General features: G+C 43.1%; 4 protein-coding genes across 23 annotated transcripts in view; 2 read left to right on the forward strand and 2 right to left on the reverse strand.

Annotated features, from left to right (window-relative positions):
- tbc1d4 (TBC1 domain family, member 4) overlaps positions 1-16,768 on the reverse strand; it is a 30,156-nt gene extending 13,388 nt beyond the window's left edge. For 3 of the 10 annotated variants that reach the window (XM_061791633.1, XM_061791631.1, XM_061791630.1), the window contains exons 1-12: positions 16,037-16,764; positions 9,825-9,953; positions 9,528-9,750; positions 8,420-8,679; positions 7,454-7,543; positions 6,792-6,896; positions 6,560-6,692; positions 5,571-5,662; positions 5,353-5,463; positions 4,419-4,535; positions 3,584-3,634; positions 113-330 (exon numbers count right to left, since the gene is read on the reverse strand). In XM_061791633.1, coding sequence (XP_061647617.1) covers positions 113-330; positions 3,584-3,634; positions 4,419-4,535; positions 5,353-5,463; positions 5,571-5,662; positions 6,560-6,692; positions 6,792-6,896; positions 7,454-7,543; positions 8,420-8,679; positions 9,528-9,750; positions 9,825-9,953; positions 16,037-16,441 — 1,934 coding nt within the window. In that variant the 5' untranslated portion in view covers positions 16,442-16,764. Of the gene's footprint in view, positions 1-112; positions 331-1,989; positions 2,088-3,583; positions 3,635-4,418; positions 4,536-5,352; positions 5,464-5,570; positions 5,663-6,559; positions 6,693-6,791; positions 6,897-7,453; positions 7,544-8,419; positions 8,680-9,527; positions 9,751-9,824; positions 9,954-16,036 lie in introns of those variants that run through there. The other 7 variants (XM_061791628.1, XM_061791629.1, XM_061791627.1 and 4 more) reach the window with 7 other exon arrangements.
- Positions 16,769-18,379: 1,611 nt separating this feature from the next.
- On the reverse strand, positions 18,380-20,526 carry commd6 (COMM domain containing 6). 2 transcript variants are annotated; one of them, XM_061792860.1, is made up of 8 exons: positions 20,284-20,479; positions 19,977-20,029; positions 19,812-19,877; positions 19,652-19,728; positions 19,491-19,578; positions 19,244-19,324; positions 19,013-19,165; positions 18,762-18,954 (listed from the first exon to the last, which is right to left on the reverse strand). In XM_061792860.1, exons 1-8 carry the CDS (start codon positions 20,306-20,308, stop codon positions 18,904-18,906), a joined length of 594 nt encoding a protein of 197 aa, XP_061648844.1. In that variant the 5' UTR covers positions 20,309-20,479; the 3' UTR covers positions 18,762-18,903. The 2 variants fall into 2 exon arrangements, with proteins under 2 accessions (XP_061648843.1, XP_061648844.1); XM_061792859.1 differs by having other exon boundaries at positions 18,380-19,165; positions 20,284-20,526.
- A 349-nt stretch (positions 20,527-20,875) lies between these two features.
- On the forward strand, positions 20,876-24,617 carry uchl3 (ubiquitin carboxyl-terminal esterase L3 (ubiquitin thiolesterase)). Of its 2 annotated transcripts, XM_061792862.1 has the most exons (9): positions 20,886-21,198; positions 21,375-21,386; positions 21,550-21,678; positions 21,814-21,970; positions 22,458-22,543; positions 22,627-22,674; positions 22,775-22,850; positions 23,988-24,046; positions 24,154-24,617. In XM_061792862.1, exons 1-9 carry the CDS (start codon positions 21,157-21,159, stop codon positions 24,241-24,243), a joined length of 699 nt encoding a protein of 232 aa, XP_061648846.1. In that variant the 5' UTR covers positions 20,886-21,156; the 3' UTR covers positions 24,244-24,617. The 2 variants fall into 2 exon arrangements, with proteins under 2 accessions (XP_061648847.1, XP_061648846.1); XM_061792863.1 differs by lacking the exon at positions 22,775-22,850 and having other exon boundaries at positions 20,876-21,198.
- Positions 24,618-25,373: 756 nt separating this feature from the next.
- lmo7a (LIM domain 7a) overlaps positions 25,374-26,779 on the forward strand; it is a 62,787-nt gene continuing 61,381 nt past the window's right edge. For 5 of the 9 annotated variants that reach the window (XM_061792850.1, XM_061792849.1, XM_061792855.1 and 2 more), the window contains exons 1-2: positions 25,375-25,531; positions 25,674-25,889. In XM_061792850.1, coding sequence (XP_061648834.1) covers positions 25,821-25,889 — 69 coding nt within the window. In that variant the 5' untranslated portion in view covers positions 25,375-25,531; positions 25,674-25,820. Of the gene's footprint in view, positions 25,532-25,673; positions 25,890-26,779 lie in introns of all 9 variants that reach the window. The other 4 variants (XM_061792853.1, XM_061792852.1, XM_061792858.1 and 1 more) reach the window with 1 other exon arrangement.

Raw genomic sequence — 26,779 nt, forward strand, 5'->3', positions numbered from 1 at the left:
GAGTGTAACGTGTTAAACGGACTCAACTAACTTTTCGCCGGATTTCCTACGACATTCCGGTTTGCGTGGTTACGGCTGCGGATAACAGGCGGCGGCGTTCTGGTCACGCTACCTGCTTTGCAGCGCTTCCGAGGTGGCCGAGTGCTGCCGGCGCAGCGGCGCCTGCTTGGCCAGGTTGCCCGTCTGGCCCTCGAAGGAGATGCGCTTTTTCACCGGCGGGTGGCTGAAGGTGTGAGCGCGCCTGCGGAACTGCTGGCCCGCTTCCGGGTCGTCGTCCGGGTATGGAGGCGGGGAAGCCGGCGGCGAGACGCCCGAGGATTCTTCATCCTGCTGGGGAAGATGCCACGGAGGTTAACGCTCATGCAAGAGCATCAAGTTTCCCGTTTAATAACGTATTTCCTCAAAGAGTGGTGCCAATTAGTCAGCAGGTCTGTCATTCATAAAACATAAAACAACTCCCTCAAAGAGCGGTCTCCCTTTTCTCATCAGGTAGTACCGTAATTACTCCTGTATAATGCACTCCCCCCCCCCAAAAAAAATTGTCAAGTCAATAGTGCACATTATACATGGGTATAGCAGAAAAAAACTTTCACATTTTATAAATGTATGCCGCCATCTAGAGGTCATGAAAAAGCTGTACATGTTCATTCCAATATGCCACGGCGACCGAGAGGTTATGTCATTCCTAAATGACAGGGGTACGTATGATTACATATCTATACAGTTGTGCTCATACATTTACATAACCAGGCAGAATTTGAGAAATATTTTTTATTTTTTTTTTAACATGACTGATGACGATACAACAAGCATCATTAATTTCTTTATGGTTATGTTTTGTTTAATGATAATGCTTTTTTGAAATGCTTGACCGTTTAATTTGAATCCCATTAAAATAAAATTAAATGTGTTTCGCCTGGTGCTTCAGGTTTTCTGAAAAGAATTGTGCACGACTTCCAAATTCTGCCTGGGTAATCAAACATATGAGCACAACTGTGTGTTTTCTCATTCACTAAATAAAAGTAGGGCTATGAATTTCAAAATAAGAGCAAGTCAATAAAAAGAAAGTAGTACGTGTTCAAATTAAGTGCTTAACTTCGGAATAATTCTTTGAAAAAACTAACAAAATACAGATAATACTTTATGTTTTGATTATCTGGGGAGAAGCAAAATCAAGCATTGTAAATATGCATTATACATAGGTAGAAGGGTTTTCCAGAATTTTTAGATCAACTTTGGGGGTGCGCATTATACGCGAAAAACTACGGTAATTGTAATTTCCACAGTAAATAAACACATTGCTCACACACGGGCAAAAAGTTAACTGCTGAGCCCGTCTGAACCCTGTGGCTAACCAAAACAGCAGCAACTACCAAAGCACAGAACAGTCTAGTTTTAAAAAAAAAATACCGTTATCATTGGGAGGTTTGTTCTAAAACCGTTGAATTATATTCTGAAAATTATTCTGAGTGTTACTTGTTTCAACTATTCAGGAAAATGACAAAAATTAGAATTTTGAACAAAAATTTGGAACGCCATAAAGAACCCAGAGTTAACTGCTGAGCCCATTTAAACTCCGCAGCAAACCAAAACAGCAGCACCTACCAAAGAACCGATGAATTAACTCGAGGCGTCCCTCCTCTCCCAGGAAAAGGTAAGTGCTGTATTTCCACAAGTCTCCAGAAACCGCCGCGTCATCCACTTAAGAAAAACAAACACCTCCCTCCAATAAAAATCCTGTTTCCTGTCAGTAGACAAAACGGGTCACGCAACTCTTAACTATCTCAGTCCCTAGACACTATTGCTCGCAGTATGTTTCTGTCCAGTCCACCTCAGTTCTTGATGAAAATTCAAGAGCTTATCGCATCCCCCCCCCCCCCCCCCCCCCCCGATCTGCACTCCAGCAGCCACCGTTTACGTCAATGCAGATGCCGCAAAATGTCTAAAAGCAAACTTTGCTAATATTGCCACGTCAAACTTGGCACTCACCTCGTCGACAAACGACCGCGGCGACGCTCGTTTGTGTCCACTGGTGGACTCCACTTCCTCACATCTGCTGGTGCAACTCCCTCGGCCATTGTATTCTAATGAGCGGCGTCACGTGACTTTATTGGCGCAACCTTGTAGCGCTGGACCTTTTCAGGGAAGCGGCGTCACGCTCTTCGTACGAACGCCACCGAACATTCCGCGTCAGCGCAATGTGAACGTTATCGTGACTGACAGGTTAAAGGTCAAGCGTGCGCACTGCCCTTTCCTCTAAGCGGGAGGAGGTGAAACTTTAAAAAAATGAAAAAAAATTAAACAATAAAAACAAGAGGAAGTCAACACAAGCTCCGCTCAGCAGAAGTGGAAATCCCGACATGGGAGTTCCTGCTTGGCATCCTGATGCCATCACAACATGGCACTGCTGTTCAAATGTACCATTTTACAAAAAAAAAAAAAAAAAAAAGTAAAGCACATGATTATTTGAGTAAGATGTCAAATTACATTCATTTACTTGCGTTCCAAAACCAGAAAAGTGTTTTAGTGGTTGACTGATATTCTTGATTATACTCTGATTTGAGTCTAAAAATGTGAATTTGGGGAAATTCCTCATTCCTGTTTTGAATTGACAAACAAATGAAAAAACCTTCGTTTGTATTCAAATTAATTTGATGAAATTTAAGACTCGCACAAGGGTTTAAAATCTTCCTGTTATCCTAACTTAGAACATCAATTAATGTGCTGTAATTGTAATTTTCGAGTTGTTCAAAAGCTCCATTTATGTTGAATTCATTTGAAAATATATTATGGAAAAACATTTTTCAAAGCATTGGTTATTACTTCTCCAGGACAAGCTTGTTGTTAAAAGAATTAATGAGATTTTGGACAAAAAGAAATGCATTTTAAATAGTAGAAATGTGTGACTTTTGTATTTTTTTTTTTTCAATTTAAGAACTAAAATGTTTTATGAAAACATTGAAAAGCACTGAATATTCCTTACTACTCTAGAACAAGCCAATTTACAGGAGGATTTATGGGCACTGTAATTAAAGGGAAACTAAAACTTCAAAAAGCTCATTTGTCTTGAATGAATTTTGAACATATACTGTATATTTAAACAATAAACAATTTGTAAAAAAAACAAAAATAATAATAAACAAACATTAAGTACACCCTACTTCTACAGGATGAACCTATTTGAATGAGAATTAAGTAGGTTTGTTGGGTGAGATAACTTGGATTAATGCAAGAAGAGAACGCAAAGTAAATATACCGTGCGAAGTCAATGTCGCGTTCGTGTGTATTTAACATTCCAAGCTCTGCGCCCGTGAAGACGTCAGCGGGACGGCGTCGTACTCTCATTCAACATTCTGCACAGCGGTGACACCGGAGCGCAAACGGCTCCCTGGCGGCCTCTTTCGCAGGTGAGCGCGCGGCGCTACGCCGTCCCCGCGTGACTGCAAACCATGACGCCTTGATGTCGGCGTCACTTATCACAAGTTTTTCGCAGTCAGTGAGATTTTAAAAAAGGAGGGGGAGGGTGACAGTTCCCAGAATCCTTCCGAGGGGAATTTTGTGTTCCCCCTGAAAAGAAACTTACTTTGTCAAAGCTGCCCATGCTTCCCAGACGTCCTCGCATCCGGCTGGCCCCCTGCAGATGACAAACACTGAATTTGGACCGACAGCAATTTATATAAATGGTTATGACTTGTTTTGTTTTGTTTTTTTGCACATTTTTGCTAACTAACATAGTCATGGCGAAAAACAATTGGCCGACTGGAATGTAAACAAAGGTAGATGTAAAAATAAGAAATGTTTGGAAGTAAACTATCACAACATACCCATGAGATACCTTCTTGATTTTTTTTCCCCCTCTCATAGATTCCATAACATAAGCAGAATATACTGTAGCTGCTCTATCTCGTAATATATCAGACCAAAGCCATTTCTTTCAGTCCTGTGAGGGCCAAAGAAAAATGACGACAAATGGAATTTAATGAGGCCACGGAGGAACGGTGAGCTCGTTGTTAGCACGTGTGCCTCACGGTCGAGAGGTCCCAGCTTCGGATGTCGGCTCAGGCCCTCCCGTGCGGCGTTTGCGCGTACTTCTCACGCTCGCGTGGGCTTTCTCTGGCTAATCCGGCTTCCTCCCACATTCTAAAAACGTGCATGTTAGGCGCATTGAACGCTCTTAACTTGTCCAAAGTTGCGAATTTGAGTGCCAGTGGTTGTTTGTATGAGTTTTGTCTTTTCAACTTGATAGCCCGTGGACGGCAGCCAAATAACAGATGGCGGCGGAGGCCTCCAACCGCAGATCAGCCTGGATGCGGCGACTGAGGTATTACTCTGCATCCAGATATGGGTCAATCTAAATCCCCGGGGAGCACGGGGAGCACAGCGACACAACGAGGCGGGCGGGCAAGAGGACTTCCTACCCTGGCCAGGATGTTCTCCAGCGAGCTGGTGAGGGACGAGCGAGCCTTGTTCTTCAGGATGTCCAGTTTGAAGCGGCCGCCCGTGGCCGCGCCGTCCCCCGCCGAGTTGTTGGCGTTCTGCCGACAACGCACGGGAGGGAAATCATCATCAATTCTATGCGCTGCCAATCAAACTTCAAATAAACACAAAACCTTAAGCGATGTTGGAAATCTTACACAAATGCAAAAGGTTGTCCACATTTTTGTCTCATATTTCTTTTGCCTCATATTGGTGTAAATAGTCCAAATATTTGCATCACGTATATTTTTGTAACATTTTGTCTATTTTGTATTATTTTCTAATCATTTTGTTGCAATGCTTTTGTGTATTTTTTTTTTTCAATGAGTATTTTGATAACACGTTTTTTTTAATATTTGTGTTCTTAGTCTAATATATTGAACTTTTTTTTAAATATTTCTAATATTTGTAAATCTTGTAATATTTAAATTTGTATTGTATTTTTGCTCATATTTGAGTATTTTCATTGTTTTTGTTTCGGAAAAAAATGTATTCTTTCAAATATTTCATTATTTATTTATTTGTTACCATTCTTGCCTTTCTAATATTTAATTGGATTTATATATTTTCTTGTTTCAAATCTTTTATATATTTTCAAAGGTTTGTCACAATACATTTTTCCTCAAATCTCGCACCCAATATTTTTCCATTATTTCCCGAATATTTGTGTGTTAACAATGAACGCTGATTTTTTTTTTTCCCCCCCGCTTTGACCTTCGCGCAAGTGTTGCTCATGAATTTGAACCTGCACATTCCCACCGGGATCGTACGGCTAACTGCGATCATTTCGGTCACGCCGGGCGTGAAATGACGCAGTCGTCATAGCGCGCCGAGTCTGTTGAAAAAGCCCGAGCCGGAAGCGCGGCCGCGCGGTACCTGCGGGGGCTCTCCGATGTGGCGGTGGGTCTTTTGCTTGCTTTCACACAGCTGCCTGAGATGCAGAACGACCAGCTCGTTCTCCTCTTGGTCGGAAGCGGGCTTCAGTCGCTGCACATTCGATCCAGTGACAGACAAGCCGAGATAAGATGCGGCCATTACGTTACGTTACGGTACAGTAACTCGATCAACCGACTCGGACGGGAAGTCAGCCTGACCTGAACTCGCTCGAATATCTCCACTTGCTCGTTGTCAGCCAGCTGGGAGAGATATTTCTGGATGGCCAGCTTTGCTCTGGGCGGGTAAAGGCCTGGAAAAATACAAAAGGAAATAAATAAACAATGTTGCAGGCAACATACCAGCAAGTTTCTGCTCCATTCAAAATGTTACAAACAGTACGGACAACGCACATCATTTATAATTCAATGAAAAAAGAAACATAACATTAGAAATTAGAATACATTTACTGAATATTCAGTTTTTTTGTTTGAAAATACAAAAGGTTGCATTTTTTTACCCCCATTTTATATTAATAAATTAGATATGATGCAATTATGGTGAGAGAATTTACTAATCCATATTTCTTGTTATTATTTTCAAATAACCTCTGTGATAGCATAGAACTTGGATGTTTTTACTATAAAAATTATTAACTGTTGCTATAATCAACGTATTATTATGTGGATATAATAATTCCATTGATGTCATATTTAGGAAATAATATATTTCATTATAAATTGCGCATTTTGTATAATTATGAATGTACTGTATATAAGTTATGGAAGTAATATAACAGTAAAATAGAAAATGGATGATAGATATTTAGCATACAATAGTTATAATCCAGGCATAGAATGTTTACCTTTATCATTATCATTTGATTTATTTTCACACCTGAAATTAAATCTCAATGTCACCACATAATCAGAGCACCAAAATTGCTTCTTTCTTTTTGTGTTTTTCCTGGTTATGGCACTTGTTGCTAGGCGGAATTTGTGGAGCAAACTAATTTGTGGCACTAATTTGAGCCAATAAAGATTTGGCAAACCATTACTTTCCAATTAATAAAGCATGTACCTCCAAATAATGTTTTTTTGTTGTCGTTGTTGTTGTTGTCTTAACCCGAAACACACGTTTTGTTTGTGTTTTGTATCAAAAGAAATGGACAGCAACTCCATGTAAACAGGCAAAAACAGCGCGTCCGTACCTTCGATGCGTTCGCAGAGCTTGTGCAGGTCGTGCATGGGGCAGGCCTCGCACAACTGGACCAGAGTCTTACTGCTCTGCAAGGACGCGGCCGTGCTGAAGGCCTGCTTCAAGGTTAGCATCACCTCGTCCACCTTTGCACACGTGTCAATTTGGGGAGAAAAAAAATCAATTATTTATTTATTTTTTTAATTAAGAAACGAGTCATTGTCTTTTTCATGCAAAATACTCACCAGAGACTCGCTAGCGCACTGGAAAACGAAGCACACGTACTGGCTGGGACCGGATTCCGAATGGTCGCGACAGATGAATCCGAAGTGATCCGTTTGCTTGATGGCCTGCAAATAAGTCGAAGATTAGAAGACGACATTTTGGGAAATTTCTGCGGCCGTTCAGTCAAAATGTTGGAAAAGCCAAAATGTATTTGCGTCGAATCAAACGTCACAAGTAACAAGGTCAAAAATCAATTTGCAACATACATCATATTTAATCCAATAATGAGGTCAATGAAGATTTGTAATCAATATCATATCCACTCCTCTTTTTTATTGTGCTGGAACAGCAGCCGAACTGTTCTTACACCTTTATTTGTATTTTTGTATTTACACCTCTCCAAATTTGGATCTTATTTGGGAATGAAATGAAACATTTGAAATGTGGATCTGTTTAAATGTGTTAATGATGTGATGTTAACATTGGTAGGGTTCACGCTCTGATGAAAAGAAATAATCAGGAAACATTTGAAGACCACCGGCGTGTTAAAACTGTGACCGGTCGAGCTCGGAAATGAATACCTCTTTGGGGGAAAAAAAAAATGGACATTGATGATGATTAGTGTGAACAAACAAAACAATCATTTATTTGTGTTTACATTTGGCACACAAAACAAACCAACCTGACAGCAAGATGAAATGTCTTTGAAGTTTTTTTCCAGCACCACTGTTTTGCTGTCTGGACTTATGAGGTTTACTTCAAAACGACCAACCTGTTTATATATAAAAAAAAAAAAAAAAAATTACAAAAAAAAGTTCAGTCATGCTGAGTCATGCCATTAAAAACAACCGAACAGGATTTGTGAGGTCCAAAAATACTGGTAGACTGCAGTGGCACACGCTGAAAATCAATGTCACATATCGAGCGGCTGGCTATATAATTAGGCCTCGCGTGGAAATGTGCTGTGAGGGACAGCGGCTGGCTCCCCAAATAAACGAAAAGAGAGAAGAAAAACATTAGCAGCCTGTTTTCACAGCAGCACTGACGAGTTGCAACGCAATTAGGCAGGTCGTTCCGACTGCCTGCCTGCCAAGTCAACGCAAACGTGACTTGCTGGGGGCTTCTTGGCGCGCTGGGTATACTTCGAGCGGAGGCCATCGAGGCAGCAACACTTCTGTTCTCGCTAAATCCCCAAAAATGCCGACGCAACAAATCGGGGCTGTCCAATCACAAGCAGGAAGTTGCAAATGTAGTGTTCTTTTACAAGTAATACGAACAATATCAAGTGTCAGTTTTTCCAAATAAAAAAGTAAGGATGCTATATGTTCCAAGTCATATGTGCAATTTTCAAATGTAATTCATCCTGTAGATACAATATACATACTTACAATGTTACAAAATACTGTATTCAATATTTAATCCCCAATGTCCTGTACAGTATATAGCGTAGTCCACCATACAGTGTATACGTTTTTCTTTTTATTTAATCCAATAGAGCATTGTTTTTCTTTATGTAAGTGGTCCAATATTTAGTCAAATGTATTTACAATACATTATTATTATTATTGAATCTTTGCTGCGGTCCTTTTCACTAGGATTGCTTTTGTTTGTTTCCATAGTGCTATTCTTATTTCTTCTGCGGGCCTACCTGGAAAAGCATAGTTCTGTTTTGGTCCGAATCGGACGGCTGAACGTGGTTGGGCGCGCTAGCGTGCCTGCGTCGCGCGGGGTCCATCCCGACGCCGTCTCCGGCTTTCCTCTGCAGACTTCCCGCCAGGCTGCTGCAGCGCGTGCGGAACTCCTGCGGTTCCCGAAAGCCCGAATCTTCCAGGATGCACTCGGGGAACGCTCCCCTCAGGCTGCTCTGACTGCCGCTGGCCGACATGCCGGCGGACGCTCCCACACGTTCTGTGAAGGCAGAATTGTCATCATCAACGTACACCTTAAAAATAAAACAGTTAGCTGTCCAGCGTAACAAAATCGAAATAAAGTACAACTAGGTACATATTGGACGAGTGGTTAGCTCAGCCGCTTCACAGTTCAGAGGTTGCGAGTTCGTATCCGGGGTCCGGGCCTTCCTGTGTTAAGTTTGCAAGTTCTCCCCATGCTTTTGCGTCGTCCTTAGGAGTGAATGCGAGTGTAAATGATTGTTTGTCTACAAGTGCCCTGGCGACCAGTCCAGGTGGTAGCCTGCCTTTTGCCCGAAAGCTGAACAAGCAGCCAGATACTTTCCTAATGTCGCAAAAAGTCCCCCAATTGTAACAATTCTCCAGCATTTGACTTTGTTTGCACTGTGGGGGAAAAAAAACAAAAACAAAAAAACTGGAGCAATACAGCAGTACACACATGCTGATAATCAGTTTTGAGCCCAATTCGCCCCTTACAATCAAAATCTAGAAAAGATTATCATGAGTGATTATCATGCGGTGTGGGGTGTGTTGAGAGTGTTTTTTTCCGCCCTGATCTGCTCAGAAAGAAGCAGGAACCAACAAATGCTAATGTTAAATGTGTTTCCCAAAACAATCGTTATGTGTGGTCAGTCTATCCACAAATTGGCGATTGTGCCAAGAAAGGGAACGATGGCCCGTCAGGAAGCGAGCTTGCACGCGCTGTCCTGTGCTGGACTTCTCCAGCGCACTAAAAGGCTATGAGAGCAGCGAGAACACAATTTTGTTTTTTTTAACTCATCATGTGTGCGGTCTCTCACGTTTACTTACCGTAACGAGTGCAGGTGGGCGCTATCTACTCTCTCTTACCGGTCACGTCGTCCTCTCCGAAACCTTCGGCGTCCTCGTTCTTCTCATTCAAAGCGGTGGAGAGCGGATCTCCTCCCACCCCGATGGTGAACTCCACAGGAACCTTGTCCACGGACCCGCGCTGGCCGTTGAGAAGCCGTTTCCGCTTGACCTCGTGTTGGTGAAACTTCTCGATGCAGTCGTCGATGAGAGTGGACGAAGCTTTTTTGTGCCCCACCGTCACCTGCAGTCGTAATGCACGTTAACGGTGACGCAAAGGGTAGCACAATGGATCTTCATTCTGCATCCGGTTCCCACCTTGCCACAATAGAGAACTTCAAACTTCTGAGAGTTGTAGAAGGCCTCGTCGGCTTCCTGTTTTGGTTTGGTGTCTTCCTTTAGGGCCGATTTGGACACTTGGCGAATACTGCTGATGACCTCGGGCACCTTTCCAAAAACAATGGAACATGATTATACAATCATAACAAAAGAGAGAAAAAACAAACGATTAATTTTACGTTCTGGTCTTAATGCTTGCGAAAGATCATTTCAGGGAGTTCATGTCCACAAATTAAAACATTTCCCAATTGTTTTAATACAAGTGCTGCACATCTACGATCACTCTGTCTAAGATGTTACCAAACGCTTACTTTATGAATATTATGTCCTCACGTAGCCAACATTGATGCAGGTTTTTCTGGTTTTTGTAGCTATGCTTATAGTCACTGTTGCACAGATGATTTGATTTGAAAAAAGAAACCTGTCATGCACATCCAATCCAATTCGACTCGCAGATGACCCCAAAGGTCAATAGCTGAATTGGGGAATCACAAAGCACGAATAGGAATATTAGCAAAGATAATGCTAATCTCTGCGACCAACAACACTGCGGCTCCGCTTAGCTTTCGCCTTTGACGTGACAGTTGTCCAGCCGTCACTTGTAAGATATGGATACGAGCAATTAGAAAGTTCTCTTTAAAACTAGTGGAGCGGAGCAATTAACGTGAAATGGACTTCATGTTACCACTCTGAATAATCCAAGGTTAAAAAGGCCAGCAGATAAGAGCTAAAGCAGCCTTGAAAACTGCAGCGAGAGCAGGCAGTGCACGGGTGAAGAACGAAGGCAGCGAGGCAGGGAACGCCCACGCTCGTCCAGGACAGAAGTCACAACAGGCAGCAACAAAACAGAGCCCTTCACGGACGCTGAGACACTTGGTGTTCCGTCGACGTTTGGTTGCGACTGGTGCCGTAAAAAGCAACAACAACAAAATACAGTTTGATGACTCGTGTGCATGAACAAGTCAAAACAGAGAATCTCTGCAAGCAAACTCTGGCGAAATCCCCGTGGGAAAAAAAAAAAAGACATTTTAGCTCTATGTCTGTCAGACAAAACATCACTGACGGCCTGAGAGTTTCATATTGTTCCCAACCGGACCTCCAAGGTCAGCCGGTCACTTTTCTAAGACAATGAGCCATAAAACTTGGGAGAGAGTTCTTTTTATGCAAAGTCACTGTTGACACAACACAGTCAGAGAGAGACTTTCTTTGGGCTGCTGCACATAATCTGAACGTCGTCGAGTAAGTGATGCGTATGCGGTTAACGATTAAGAACTGGACTTGGTGATGAATAACGAGTGATGTGACAGACCCCGGCGATGGCGTGTAGACTGACTCATGAAGAGCGAGCGACGCAATCGCTGACGCCGTACGTAAAGATCGACGTGGTGTAACTAATAAAGCCTAAGAACATGACACGTAGACCAATTGCTGGTTCTAGAACGCGCGCGACTGACCAATGACAAGCGAGAGATACAACCGACCAATCTCAGGCACTGCGTGTTGTTAGGGGCATCTATCCCCAGGTCGTAGTCTGGTTCTACAGGTTGTCACATACGTTTCCATGCATAGGAATAATATTTTTGAAATGAGAAGCATATTTTATTGATATAATATGCTCTACGTGATTACCCTTGTTTTGAAAACACATTCCAATGTGTGTCCTCCACTGCGGAAGAACATGTAATAGCACAGCTGCAGTTATGCTTGCGATGGCCTTCCCTGGGATGATTTACGTTTTGGGCCTTTTCCTCTATGGCCTTCAAATGCCCCCAAAGATCACAATCAAGGGGGGCAACTGACCTAGGAGGCCACCCCGAGGACCGTGTCGACAAATCCGAGCATCTGGGAACTGCTGATCTAACTTTTGGCGCACGTGAATACCATTATGAGATGGAGCTCAATCATGCTTCAAATAAACTGGGACGTTCTCCTCGGTTCGCAGCCGTGGAAAAATCTCGTCTTGCAACATGTTAAGATACCATTGCGACCACGTGACTGCTTCCTGCGCCGGCTCTCGGTTTAATTCAAACGTGTTGCATATTTTAGGCTCTGAAATATCAAAAAAACAAAATGTAAACAAAACATATGTATGGAAGCTTATGGGACACCCTATGCAGCGAATACCATGACTATGACTATCAGTCTTTCCAATGTAAACACTGATACTGATTGATACTCTCTCTTGAGCACAGCAAATATCATCGTCAAAGTATTGCACTTATCTGTTGTCACTGACACACAACAGCCAAATATGGCCATGTTTCAAACACAAAGGCTCTCAAAAGGAATTCTCCTGCCTCTTTGATTGCTTTGCGTCTGATTCCCATCCCCTCCTACAGTCTTCATGTCGAAGCTCCGCCTATTTCAAATGTTAGCAGGGGTCAATGATGTTGTTTCTGCAGCGCCGTGGAGCCAGACTACTTGTAATCACAGCGAGGCGCACCACATTGTCTTTGTGATGAGGTCTAATTAGACGTCTTGTCGGCGATCACAGTAACACCAGAAGGGCGAAAACAGTCAGACTGATTGCATGCATGGCTGAATGCTTTTTAATGATAAGCGATGGTATGACTGGATACGGGTCCCGACGATTTAGGAACGTTTGCTCAACACTGCAGTTTAAAGAACACAAAAGGTCACGGTGTCCATACGCTGCTGCCTTTGTTGGGCAAGAGTGCGTCTCGAAAAGGCACTCGAGTGCTGTCATGTGTTTGCGCGACACTTATGGAATCTTTCCAGCGCTTACATACGCCCGAGGAGGGCAAAAGTGGCCACGAGTTCATGTTCCATTTCAAAACAAAACAAGACATTACGTCACCTTTAAGCAATGTGGGGCGACAGACATGATTAATAGGCCCCCACCACCACACTTGCATAATTTAATGACATTTCATACAAAAGATGTATTAACATACATACCTTTACAAAGGCAATACTGTTCATGTTTAGATTGATGCTGACCTTTTGCTTTATAGTCTGAAATCTGTTGTTGACAAAAATGTCTCTCTTTGCGCTATGAAGACTCAGTGCCACATACATAGATAGATAGATAGATAGATAGATAAAATCATACAAGAAAGTAGTAGTAGCATGGAAAATTATTTTTTGATGAAAAAACAAGAGAATATGATTTTTGTTTTTTAATTCTACATCTTTTTTTTTTTTTTTTTAACTACAAATAGGTACAAGTGTCAGGGCTGCACAAAAAATAAAAAATAAAAATAAAAAGTATATTACGCGAATGAAAGGGCAATGTTAGGAGAAAAAAAGCAAAAAGTAACTTTTCATAACATTGGCATCATACATATAAAATTATTATTTTCTTTTCATTGTGGGCATAATATTCGTTTACCAAAAAAAATATTATTTTTATTATTAATAATTTTTGTATTACGAAATACAGCATTTTTCTCCATTGTTCATAATTTCTCTGTAAATAATGCATAAATCTTTATGAATAAGGCGTACGATTAGATTCTGATCACAGTGGGTCAACTTGCACTCTGGATCAGTTCCAAGTGAGAGCGGAGGTGCTGATGCACGACGGGCCCTTCGGCGTAAACGACGTGGGATCAGATTGCAACTGCCTGGCCTGGTAAAGAGAACAATGCAGTTGTGTCTGCGATACATTTGTCTCACAGAGGACATACAATTGCAATGCCAGACTCCAAAAATGGGTAAAAGGTTACAAAGGTTTCCTGATAATATGGGACTACAGAAAACTCTTAATGGAGTTGTGCGAGTCCCACATGGACTACATATTGCAACAACAAACCCTCCAGCAACAGCCAACCTGTTTAGCAAGGCACAAGCACATCTTCTGATTACAGTCTGTTCAAATTCCCCTCCAGTTAAACATTATGTCGTGATATTTAATGATCTTCGTACAACTGCTCCGCGTGCTCCCGTTTAAGGCTAATAACAGGTCTGCGAGCATCCATGTCACCCTGAAAATAAACAGCCGAGCACAATATGAAGTACCGTATCATAAATAGGAAAGTCATCAATTAAACCCTGCACATGTGAAAAGTGCCCTAGTGGAATGGGAAGTGCATTCCAAGTGGTCCATCCAACCACCGGCTGCCAAACCAGTTTCTCTTGCACAATAACTCTGACTGAGGTACATTCTGCAACGCTACGAAATGATATGTAGGACTCCTTCGAAAGTAGCCAGGTCTTAAATCAGCCATCTGTGGCTCACACTGACACAAATTCCACAGGAAACACGAGAGAGTGCAGATACAGTTGAGGGCAGAGCAAAACGTGACTACTTGATATGCGTTTGGGACGGTAAGACTGCTGAAGGTTCCCAGGTTTCAAGGAGAAACAAGAGCAGGAACCTTATGATTCGTGTTACAACTTGAAAAAAAGTTAGTTGAATGCAGAGTCATCAGAATCGCCCCTAAAGCCACCGTTTATGTATAAGCAAAGTTTAACCTAAGCAAGACTGCAGTGCGACAAATAAACACCATCGGAAAAAATAAGTTGTAACCGTTTACTGTTCACACATGGACATGATAAAGACTTCAAACGCTGAGCTCATTTCAAACCAGTTGCTAACTGAAACAGCAGCAACTACAGAGACACGTACACAATCTTGCAAATAAATGATGTTGTTGCTTACGCAGCATTAAAGATGGACGGTGTCTATTTAACGACAGTTGTGTAGGCCTTTTATTTTGTTTTAAACTGACCACACACAGCTTATCCAACTGAAAACATTCAAATTTCTTCTGGTGCCCCCAGGGCTCTGTCACGGGCCCTCTCCGATTCATCACTTACATCCTACCTCTTGGCAATAGGTTCCATAAATTCAAACACTTACACTTTACACTTACAGGTCTCCAAAGGCCAGGATGATTATTAATATTAGAGCATTTCTAAGTTGCAGGTTTTGAGGGTGTTTGCTTATATCTTTGTACGCCACGTTGGCCTTGCGCAAACAAAGATCCTGAATGACGGGTGGCAAGCGTGTCATGTCATTGAACGCACCTTTTAATCACATACAATTGATTATTGGTCTTGTCTCAAATGCGTGTTGGGCATGATTTGGGGCACCCGATGAGGAAGCTAGCACTGAATTTTGAGGGAACCGTCAATCCTGCTCTGTGCCTGATTTCCTTGATGTGGTATCACAAAAGCAGACACAAGAGATGCCATATATGAAAAGTTCATGCAATCATAGAGCCTCTGAACGCGGGCAATAATTCTGGTAAATCGTCCAATCTAATAATCCTACAGCCCGTTTCTATCGAGCAGTGCCATTTGGGTTCCGAGTGCCTTTTCAGCATTTACATTGCGAAAGGGTTCCAAAATAGCCAAACCGTAGCATCCTACTTGTCGGCCCACTTTCATTTAGGTTATTACCAGTCGCAGTTAGCTTACGTCGGGTGAGACTAAACATGCTTCTGTCGCAACTTGTGAGACGGCACAGTACTAGTACAGAATTTATCATGGGAAGGGACTTTTTAATGATTTGTGTATACTGTATGTATCTCTGGAGGGTAAATGTTGAAATTAGCTGGACGCCAACTACTCGCAGTGCACATACAGAGAAACAAACGCACACATTCACACCTATGGACAATTTAGAGTGCTGCCACATAATTTGTGTTTTTTTTTTTTTTTGCCCACAAAATTAAATGCAGTGCATCTACTTTGTTTCTTGCTGAATGCATTTGCCCTTTGGCACAAAATCTGTAGGAAAAGTGCATTTTTTCTTCACCTTTTACAAATATTATTTAAAAAAATGTCCCCACCTTTAACATAAATTGAAAAATAGATGTATACTGAAACATTTATCTGGGTGTCACTATTTTACAAGACTTCTGATTTCAAAGTCTGTTGTTGTTCATAATATCAATAACAATGAAATGCAGAAGCAACGTGCAGGTATATGTAGTCGTATGATGACGCGCAAACACATCACTCGCCCGACTTTCACACTTCTAACAGCAATCTGAGCGAAACCACGACAATAGAGAGGAAAACGAGTTTCCAGTCTTCAATTGGCCCAAGCAGAGATTCAAACCGCCGACCTCTCGAGTGTGAGGCAAACGCGCTAACCACTTTGCACCGTGCTACCCATATGCAATGCCTAGTCTGATCAAGGCGGTTGTTCATTTTGGGTGGGTGGTTGATGTGTGTGTGTGTGGGGGGGGGGCTTGGGGTCGCATGTGACCCCTTGGTACCTGGTTGGGGTCACAGGCCTTGAACACGTGACAGGACATCTCCGCTTCGGGGTCGTCCGGGTGGGCCCGCAGCAGGTAGGCAAAGTAGGTGAGGTCGTTGCTGTGGTGCATGAAACGGGAGATGTGCTGCGCCTTGTGCTCGAAGATGAACACCGAACAGCTGCGGCTGCAAGAGGAGCAGGGCACGCAGCGGAGGACGGGGCTGTGGAGCACCAGCTGCACCTCCCGCGGCTGCATGGCGGGGCCGCAGTCGCCCCGCTCGCTCCTCCGCCGGATCTCGGCCACCAGCCACGGCAGCATGGGCAGCGTGGTGCGGCGGTCCAGCGCCGACCAGCCGACGTAGGTCAGCGGGAACCTCTTGTCCTCCTCGCCCGCGGGGCTCTCCGTGGTGGACAGCTGGGACATTTCAAACTTTTTGGCCCGAAAAGAAATCAATCAGTCAAATGTCGCCCCTCCCCCAAGGCGCAAAGCTGGCAAAATTGATGGGAGATCATCGCTTTCCCGTCTTCCTCCTCTTCTTGTTTTTTTTTTTTTTTTATCCGAAGCGAGGAACGCGGCTCGGGACGTCGCCAATGTCAACACAAGACTGCGCGACCCCAACCGGCCGATTCTCCTTAAAAGACGCCCAAAGGTTGTTTTGAGTGCCGTCTTTCCTGTTGTCTGGCTTTGCTTGCGCGCGCGCACGCACGCCACGCACGCAGCGTCTTGCAGGGGCGAGGCGAGGCGAGGCGAGGCGGGGAGGCCCGCCCATCCGCTGCACGTGTGCGGCCTTTCGGGGCGGGGCCTCCGTGTGGAGAAACGTGACAGCGCAGGAACACAGCGGGGAGAGCTGTTGCGTGTCCCCTTCCGTGCCGGGGTGTCCCACAGGGCGACTTTCTAGGGACCTGCGAATTCCATTTTCACAGTCAATCGCATTGCGGGTTGTTCCAGAATTGGAGGACTATTTAGGCCTCAACATTTTTGAACGGAACTGTTTTGAACCGGAAATGGGGGCAATCTTCTTGTGTGTATGTTAAAAAGAACGCTATAATTGCTTGCTTACTTTGAACTTTCTGCGTGTGGCGAACAGGAGGGAGTGTGATGGCAAAATAACGCTAACGGTTTTCCTCAAGAGCTCTGTGTGCTTTTTGCCATTTCAAATATTAAAGAGTTACTTTGACTGCCGCTATCGTTTGTTCCAGCACAACACTAGCATGTTTTTGTATTTTATGCATGGATTATTAGAAAATTCACAGGGGAGGCAGGGATGGGCAAAAAAAATGGCCTCCAATTCTGGAACGACCCTTATATTAGCAAGTTAACTCCGGGGAGACCCCCACTGAACACCTACCACATGCCATGAATCCAAGGCCCGCTAAATATAGCAGCTGCAACCTTATCGGTCGAGACATGAGAGCACTGCGACTTAGCAAACTTGCTGCTCACTTCTTTGGCCTCCTCAACTATTGCCATAAAAGATCCAGTGTTTATTCGTCTGTGCTTTTGATACAAGATATTGAAACTCATCTATTTGCAAATAGCAAGTGACGTGCGCCCCTAAAAATATTTATAATCGCCTTTGACAGTAGTTGAACCCTAAATATATGCAAGGGTGCTGATTGAATTCTTGTGCCTCTGAATGTTCTTCAAAGTGTGTGTGGGGGGGGGGGGGTTATTGATGCCCCCCCGCCCCCTTTGCACTCCCCCCTGGTATGAACATTATTTTTGTGTGTGTCATTTGTGGCCTCTTTCATGTTTTAAACATCATGAAGATGTTAGTAATGTGTTTGTGTGTACACTACTTTACACAAAACCCAGCAAAAGTGGGATTGTGCCACAACTGTGCACACTTTCACACAGTGACGCGACATCTGGCAGATTAGTAAATATAAAATGGGCCCGAGAACTGTGTGTCCAAAGTAAAACTTTGCAATGCTGTGATCTTTTAACATTTTTTTCCCCCCCCCACCTCCATGTCAAGGTGTCCAACGGAGCACCTTTCGAGAAACTTGCAAACATGTTAAATGTGTAATGGCGGTTTAATAATTACACATACGTGTTATTTCTTTCAAAGAATAAGTAATCAATGCATTAACTGTTGAAGATTTTTTTTTTGAAGAGGCTCATTTAACACGAAAACTGTGACGATTGCAATTCTTGATCAACTGGCTCCGCAATAGGTATGTAATCGGTACACAAACTCAACCTGCCTTTGGAAGTAGCATCAGGACCGTAATGGAGGCAGGCCCGCACCTGTATGGAAAGGTATTCCATAAAGCGGAGAAAAAAAAGATGGGAAGATATTGTTTATACTGTACATTGCATCAATGATGCTGAAATTTATGCAGGCACCACAAGACTGTAAAAGGTTAAATGGATTTATTTAGACAACAAATAAAGGCATTTGATATCACAGCCACAATCTACATCATTACTGTCCAATAAAAAAAAAACATGTCCACTTGTTAATTCTCCTCGTGGATGTACTGTTAAAACAACGCTTTCAACGAGTACTTTATCTCCGTTCACCACCTGAACTGTTCTTCAAAACAAGCACTTGCACTTCCGCGTCAGACTACACCTCCCCCAATCATGTTGTTTGGAAAGATTAGCGGAGACTCAACAGGCTGTTACTTTGTCTTAAGAAATCAAGTGCCGACAACCTTGGACAATCTACGACGTTTTGAGCACGTGGTGACGCAATCAAGTCACGTTTCTGATCCCACAGCTTTCAAATAACAATCATTTGTAATGTCTTTTTATGACATTCTGAAATGTGACATCGCCGATTTGGTGAATGAAGCTAATCTCAAACAGTACAAAACATCCATTCACTAGTATGAAAATGTGAGAGAACAGTAAACGTTGGCATTTGCAGTCCTTTGCCATCAAACAGTTTCCATGACAGCCGCCAGCTCCTTCACCTGCTTGTGAAAGTTCTGTGGGGTAACAAGACGTTAGGTCGGAATCAGTGATAGCGAATGCGCTGGCGCCTACCTGAAACTGCGGGACGGTCATCTCGAAAGCCCTCTGGCCGATCTGGCCCGACGGCTCGGCGATCTTCAGTAGAACGGTGACAAAGGGCGAGTTGAGAGAGCGGCAGGTGTCGGAGCTCACCGCCATGCCCAGCTTCCACTGCATGTCCACCAGCTACAAATCACAACAATGTAAACATGTCACCAGCTCTACTCAGGAAAATGAGCGAGGCCGCTATTGCGTTGAGATTACCCGACCGACGCTGAGCAAGTCCTGGGCGACCGGCTGGACTTGTACCGAGTGGCCGTGTTCACTCCACAAGCTGTGAAGCGCCTGAAGGAATGGAAATAAAAGCTGATTTGTCCTCAAAAAGAATTATGTAGCACTCGTATATTTAAAAAAAAAAAAAAAAAAAAGCTACAGCTAAAAGAAATTCTCTTTTTTTGAGTGTATCAGCCAAATAACTCTTCGTCTCTGAGGTTGCGGAAGGACATCGAACCTGGAGTGACTCTTTGGTCCACTTGTTGCTGCCTTCTTCTAGTCGTGACACCAGGTCGTCTGCAGACAGTTTGCTCTTCCCAGCAGACCTGTGATTGGCAAAATATTATCTTTATGCTCCTTTACGCATTTATACACATGTGCCGCTACACTGAACAATACCTGAACGTTAACAAGAGGAATCTGACGACGCTCTGTAAAGATTCGTGGTCAAGTGTGACTCCGGCTCGCTGAAATATCTGGACATGCCACAATGATGCAGTACTGTATGTCACAAAAGGAGGAATTTCAACACAAGACTCCATTCGTTGTGTTTACTCACATCACACATTTCAGCTGAATCAACTCCTTTCGTCTGCCCTTGCAGATAACTCAGAATGTGCTGACACTGGAGATTATAAAACGCAACAACACATTCGGCGTCAGGTTTGCTGAAAACAGATTTCATTAGGAACGCAGGAATATTTCTGGTTTCATATCTACTCACTGGTTCTGCTAACAAGTCTGGAGTGAGCCTGCAGATGTTGTCCACAACGCTGTCTGTCCCATAAAAAGCAAAAATGACAAGGTTACATCGGCATTTCCCATGGACCGTCAAACACAACACAGTTGCAGCATATCGCTACTAGTTAGGTAGCTAGTTCCCCCTAGTTGTGGTGCTAAGCTAACGCTATACAGCAAGTTGTCAAAACACTTGGATGGAACACAAACGAGGTAGGTTCGTTTTTAGGTTCAAATGACAACTATGCGTTCAAACACACACACGAACACAAAAAAAGATGTATTCGACAAACCACATGCGTCGTCTGCTGCTGGCATCTTCGGACTCGGAGAGTTCGGCTTTACTCGGAAATATTCTCGAGATGCAGATCATCAAACTGAACAGTGGTGTAAACTTCTTCCGGGTCGTCGCGTGATTTCGTTATTTCATTCGAAACTCGTGATTTAAAAACTCAATATTTTGTGAAGTAGTTTGTGGCATAACCTTAATCACTCTGTAATGTATGTAAACATGGCGATATACTAAAATGTCATCTACTTTGAAAATCAACTGTTTGCGGCGCTGATCTTTTCTTAGAGAACATCTTTGATTTGCCTTTTATTTTATTTTTTCCCCCCGCGCAACAATGCCGCCCCCGTCTGATGTTTGTATGTAAATGCAACACACCACGACCCTTGGTTCCACGTGTGATTATTTTTACGCCGTTTTTATGTCTTGTTGTAATTTAATAATACTTTTAAATTATGTATTATTTCGAATATGACTATTTAATGCCAATTAATATTTGCACGGCATGTTATTAAATATTGAAGCAAAAGAAAAACTGTATCGAAAGCCCGCCCTTATTTCTGGAATGTTTCATTCTGTGGGTGGTACTATGTTTTAAATAGTAGGGGAAAAACGAATTATTTCGCTGACGGATGACAATGTTGCAACTATTCGGTGTTTAAGAGTTAATTTAAATAAAAACAAATATTGAATGTGACTAAACGTGTAAATATTTGCGTAATTTCAATTATGGAAGAAGCTGACTCCCCTTTGGACATCGTTAAATGGTGAATGAGGTCTACCGACACGGAAGCGGAGCCCAGCTGTCAAACTCGCTGGTGAAAATCGAGTTTCTTCTCTCGTTCTTGCAAGGAAACCAACCGAATTTGTTTTCAAAATGAGCTCCCAATGCTGGTTGCCTCTGGAGTCTAATCCAGAAGTACGTGTCGGCGGTGTTTTATGGCTTATATTTGAGACACGTTTGCCTGATAAGAAAAAAAGACGTGCGGGCTGGCTAACTGGTGTTAGCAACCAGAACAAAAGCTAATACCGTTATAGCTGTTTTAATCACATTTACGCCATTTTCGCTAACGTTTCTTTTTCTTTTTCTTTCAGGTCATGACGAAGGTGAGTGTGTCTTTAAATACATTTACTTGTTGACAAACGACTGAAGTAGCTACCTGGAATGTGCAGTAAGGCCCTAAACAGCGACGTTGCATTCATAGAATTTAGCAATTGGCACCCAGTGAGTGACGTCATATGAAGTAAACGTTCATAATTGTGTGCCCAGTTCGTCCGCTCTTTGGGAATGAAGCAGAGCTGGCAGTTCGGAGACGTGTATGGATTGGATCCTGATATGCTCGGGATGGTGCCAAGACCTGTTTGTGCAGTGCTGCTCCTCTTCCCCATCACAGAGAAGGTACTCTCACACTTGTACATCAATCTTTAGACATGCACAATCAAACGCGTGGGTGGAAAAGTTAAACCAGAGCATTTAAGCCGGTGTAATCACGTAGTGCGCATTTGAATGTTTATTTGTGTGCCTGTTAACCAGTACGAAGCCTTCAAGCAAGAAGAGGAAGAGAGGCTGAAGAGTCAGCAGCAGGAAGTCTCCACCGACGTCTACTTCATGAGACAAACGATCGGCAACGCATGCGGCACGATAGGATTAATTCACGCGGTGGCCAACAACCTGGCACGCCTGGAATTTGGTGAGTCGTCCTTACGCAGGCACTGCAACAATTGGCAGGAATTCATGAGCCGCTTTCACACCTCTGCTGCGAAGGCGGTGTGCATTGTGGTCAAGATTCTCTAGTCTAGTGGGACACACAGCGCTGGGAAATCTGGAAGGAAATGATCAGAACAACTGATCATCAGAACATCCATTTTCTATCACGCTTGACCTCTTTAAGGTCAGGGGTGAGCTTGAGCCTATCCCAGCTGACTTTGGGTGAGAGAAACGGGGGATACACCTGAACTGGTCACATAGACAAATAACCGTCTCACGCTCACGTTCACGCCTGTGAAGAATCGTAGGATCTTCAATTGGACCTAGCATCCATGTTTTTTTGGAATGTAGGAGAAAACCAATGCAAATACAGGGAGGACAAATCCTCACATAAATCTCCAGACTGTCAAGATGCTAAGCACCACTCCACCGTGCTGCCCACAATCAATTGTTTTATTTTATTTGTTTAGAACCTAACTCTGTTCTGAAGAAGTTTCTGGAACTCACCTGCCAAATGAGTCCGCAGGAAAGAAGCGCCTTCCTGGAGAACGATGAGGTACTCCCGAATGGAACAAAATGGCATGTCGTTTGTTCGAGCATTAGCATCGGCTAACAAGTGCTCCTTGTGTTTTCCTTCAGAGTATACGCATCACACATGAATCCAGTGCACAGGAAGGACAGACTGAGGTGTGTTGCTGTTTTTTTTAAAAAAAAAAAATTTTTCCAGGACCTGGATTTGATTGAAAAGCACGCAAAGTCGTTCGTGTGTGTGTGTGTCTTTTTGCAGGCACCGAGCTTAGATGAGAAAGTCAACCTTCACTTTATAGCTTTTGTGAACGTCGGCGGGCAATTGTACGAATTAGGTGAGCCGACTGCATTGTCGAACACCCCTGATCTCGTGCAAGAAACACATTCCGTTAAACAATCCTGGCAATCTTTATACTCCCGCGCTGGCGCGGCTGACAAAGCCCGCATTGCGTCACGTGACCGACGCGTTGGCCCACGCGGCCCCTCTGCGTCACTTGACACGCACACGGCAAAAATTGTTGCTGCGCGTAGAATGCCGCGGAGATAATCTCTCGTGATTGGTCCGTTTTAGTCACATGCTGTCATGACGTACTCGGCGTGCCGCTCGTTTCTACACACCATCTACGCCGCCGCCTTCTCGATCGATTTTGCAGCACAATTAAACGTATCATCTGGTCATCTCGGTCCTTTTGTTCTGTCACGGTCGCCGTTGTTGTTGCTTTGTTCTTTGTTACGGAATGGAAAGTAAAAACGGCTCCCGGAAATGGCCCAAAAATGCAGCGGAAAGTCCACCCTGTGGCGTCCGAGCCAGTACTAGCCGTCGCGACACCCCCGTCTTGGAGGCGAACTGCAGTACCTTTTCAAAACTGCGTGCGTGGGTTGCGCTCGAGTATAAAGCCAAACTGCGCGCGGGACAGCCGCAGTGGCGTCAGCGCGGTCACCGCCCGCGCGAGGCTAAAGAAGCCTTAAGACTGCATGGTCATCAAAGTTAAGGTAGGGTGCTCATTTGTTTTTCCAACTGTGGTTAACTTGGTTTTACACTTTTCATTATGTTGAACTTATTTTTACACATGGACAGTATGAACGTTAAAAATTGTAAAAGCCTTTGCAGGTGATAAAGGATTTAATGTAGACAGATTCTTTTTTTAAATCACTTGTTTAGAGTGGTTAACTTGTTTTTACACTTACACGGTAAAATAAATGAGCGTGAGGCTGATCTGCTGTGCAAAATTTCATTTTTTTGCATGATGTCCTAGTTTGTCATTAAAGTTAATCGTTTTTTTTTTTTTTTTTTTTAAATAATCTTATGGGTGGTTAACTTGTTTTACTGTCATATAATAGTTTAGAATGTTCAGATATTCCAAGAGTTTATTTTCTTTTTTGCTGATTTCCTGTTAAGACATTCCATTGTATTTGCCACACTACTGGCTTGATTTTACAATTTACCCAAATAATGTTTTCTTCCCCCTTAGATGGGCGTAAACCTTTCCCCATTCTTCACGGGAAAACTTCAGAAGATACTTTCCTTGAGGTAGGATGGCCCCGGATTTAAAACAATACCAACAAAACAAAACAAAAGAAAGAAGGTTAGGTGTTGTAAAAAGGAAAACGTGAAGGCTAAACGCTTCTTCATTGCAGGACGCTTCGGAGGTTTGTAAGACCTTCATGGCCCGGGACCCGCAGGAGGTCCGCTTCACCATCATCGCCCTCTCCAAAGATTCTTACTGAGGTCATCCCGTGAGCGAAGGGAACATTTTTACTGCCAAAACATTCTCAAGTGCTGACTTGATCTGCATCGTCAACCTAGCTCAGCTACTGATTCGTGGGAAGCTAATGAACTTTTTTTCAATTAAAACACAAAAAAAACTCTTCCACTAAACACTTTGCCGCAGTTGGATGAGATTCTTCGGGAGGTGCTCCCCGTGCTAGCTTGTTATTGCACTAAAATGTTTACATAATTGAGCACAGTTTTCGCGGCGTTTTCGGCCGCCGCTGACGACGTCACGAAGCGCTTACTAATCGAGCGCGTGTCCTTTGCGAACGCTGCCGACGGTTTTTGTAATCATTTCAAACACTTGTCAATTAAAAGCTCCATGTCATGGCTTTGTGTTATAATGCTTTTATTAATGAGATTTTATGTCGCTTTCAACAAGTGTATAAAAGTAATTTAGAAGAAACGAGGTTAGCTTAATGCTTAAATCATTTCCCAACAACTATGCTAATACAAAAAGATTTGGCTTACGGGTAAAATCGATCAACTCTAAATGCATCGTAACAGTTACAGGTGAACTTAATTTGACCTTCTCTTTGTTTTGAATGTACATGTCGGACTGCTTAATGTTTCGACACTTTTTTGCACAACTTGTTGTTCTCTAACAAGCGACTGAATAGCAAAATTCACAACAGGTATTCGATCCATGAACAGACCGATACAATTTCATGTCTGAGGTCCACTTCTATTTGTATTATTTTTTTTTTGTGACACTTCCAGTATCCCATTTCTCTTTTGCAACCTGCCGATGACACCCTAACGTCAGCGGCCACACAAAAAAAAAAACGTCTCAATCTTGAAATATGTACAGCATCTCCAAATGTTGTCAGTTTTTGCTTTTTTATACCCCCCAAAAATATTTGACTGCATCGTTGACTAGAGAGTCACTTGGTTTAATTTCACACTTGATGGGTGAGGAGGCACATCAGAGACCCAACTGTTTGTACACAAACATTACAAAGCCAATTTTCCCAAGTCCTACTGTATCTTGCCGCGTTTGACAACCTGTAATACACGTTAACCGCCACTGGATGTCGCTGCAGGAATAAAATGTTTGCCCGTTTCTTTTAAGAAAAAAAAAAAAGTTCTAATCTCTCCGAGGGAGGCTGTGGACTTTTTTTCGGTTCAGTTTATGAAGACGCATGAGGTGATCCACAGGGCTCCCTGGTCTTACACGCTTGAACAGATCCCGTGGAAATGGGCCGCGACTCTAACGTGGCAGCTGCGTGGGAGAGCAATTAGAAGGTAATGATAATACAATGCGCTTCGAAGACAGGTGTGTCCGGGGCTTGGGCCGTGTCATCATGTGATGTGTCGCAAAAACAATGCGTGACTCTTCCCCTTGCGCACGCACAACAATAGTGTTGCGTTTTGTTTTTGTTGACAGCGAATTATCAGCTGGTTGGTCCGCTCTTGTGAGTTTCGATTATCGAGGGGGAGACGACGGAGCGCAGTCATGTCCCCGTCGTGGTGGACCCGCTGAGGCTCGCTCCAGTTCAGTTCAGTTCAGTGAAGAAGAAGAAGTTTTGGTGTGATGGAGTGGCGAGAACAGTCGACGGTGAGCTGCCAGGACGCGTACGTGGAGGCTCGGCGATGGATCGAAGTGAGTGCACCACCCACGCCCACGTTCTTCTCTCGGTTGGCTCAGTGACGTCATCACGCGGCCAGGGATCGAGCCCTTGTACAGAAAAGGAAGATTTCACACTTAAACCATTTGAGTAGGACGCGAGCGGTATCAAGTGTCACATGTTGATGACTCATTGACATCCACATTTTATTTCTATCGTGCCAAATCTCAGCACCAGATAACTCGCACCATAGTTTTAAATATGTTTTAATCATTTTTGGACGGGTTCAAGAGATCCAACATTGTATTTTTTTTACACGATTTTTAAATTTGCTTAGTGTTAGCATTTTTTTTATACAGCTCCAAATGCAACATATAACTCATATTTTTTTCATTGTTCCAATTATTCCTTTTTTTCATTTGATTTCTAAATATTTATATTGTCTTTATTTAGCGTCAACAACTAACTCCAAACTAAATGTCTTGGTATCTGAAGCAAGGTTTAGGACCATGTTCCGTGGGCAGCAAGCAATCCAACTTTTTCATTTATTTTTTTTTATTCATTTGGATCTGCTTCATTTGTGTTCTTTTTTTATTTGTTTTATCTTTTGTTTCCCCAACCATAATAATTTGTTTGCGGATGACTATTTCTTTCTTGTCGCTAGCATGTGGGCACACGCTAACGTTAGCTTAGCCTGTTGCTTGCTGTGGACGCCGCAGATGCTATTTACTGTCTACTCAGCAGTCTCCACTTTGTTGCAGCACTCTGGTTTTTTTTTTTTTTTTTTTTTTTACGTTCCTAATAAAATCAGTGTGAGAAGTCATTATAGGAGACCCTCTTTTGCCTCCATTGTTATTTGTTAGCATGTGGCATTCCAACTGGTCCGTTCAATGTGACATTTTTTTCAGTTTCTTGCAGTACTATG

The sequence above is a fragment of the Phyllopteryx taeniolatus genome, chromosome 12 (assembly GCF_024500385.1).
Source record: "Phyllopteryx taeniolatus isolate TA_2022b chromosome 12, UOR_Ptae_1.2, whole genome shotgun sequence".
Lineage (NCBI taxonomy): Eukaryota > Metazoa > Chordata > Actinopteri > Syngnathiformes > Syngnathidae > Phyllopteryx > Phyllopteryx taeniolatus.

What these genes read in the sequence shown, in the direction of transcription:
- uchl3 (XM_061792862.1), top strand. Translation starts at nt 21,157, where the DNA reads ATGAGCTCCCAATGCTGGTTGCCTCTGGAGTCTAATCCAGAA. An exon ending in CCTTCCTGGAGAACGATGAG is followed by an intron (nt 22,544 to 22,626) that starts GTACTCCCGAAT and finishes GTTTTCCTTCAG; the next exon opens with AGTATACGCATCACACATGA. An exon ending in CAGAAGATACTTTCCTTGAG is followed by an intron (nt 24,047 to 24,153) that starts GTAGGATGGCCC and finishes TCTTCATTGCAG; the next exon opens with GACGCTTCGGAGGTTTGTAA.
- commd6 (XM_061792859.1), bottom strand. Translation starts at nt 20,308, where the DNA reads ATGCCAGCAGCAGACGACGCATGTG. An exon ending in AGCAGCAGACGACGCATGTG is followed by an intron (nt 20,030 to 20,283) that starts GTTTGTCGAATA and finishes TTTATGGGACAG; the next exon opens with ACAGCGTTGTGGACAACATC. An exon ending in ATTCAGCTGAAATGTGTGAT is followed by an intron (nt 19,729 to 19,811) that starts GTGAGTAAACAC and finishes TGGCATGTCCAG; the next exon opens with ATATTTCAGCGAGCCGGAGT.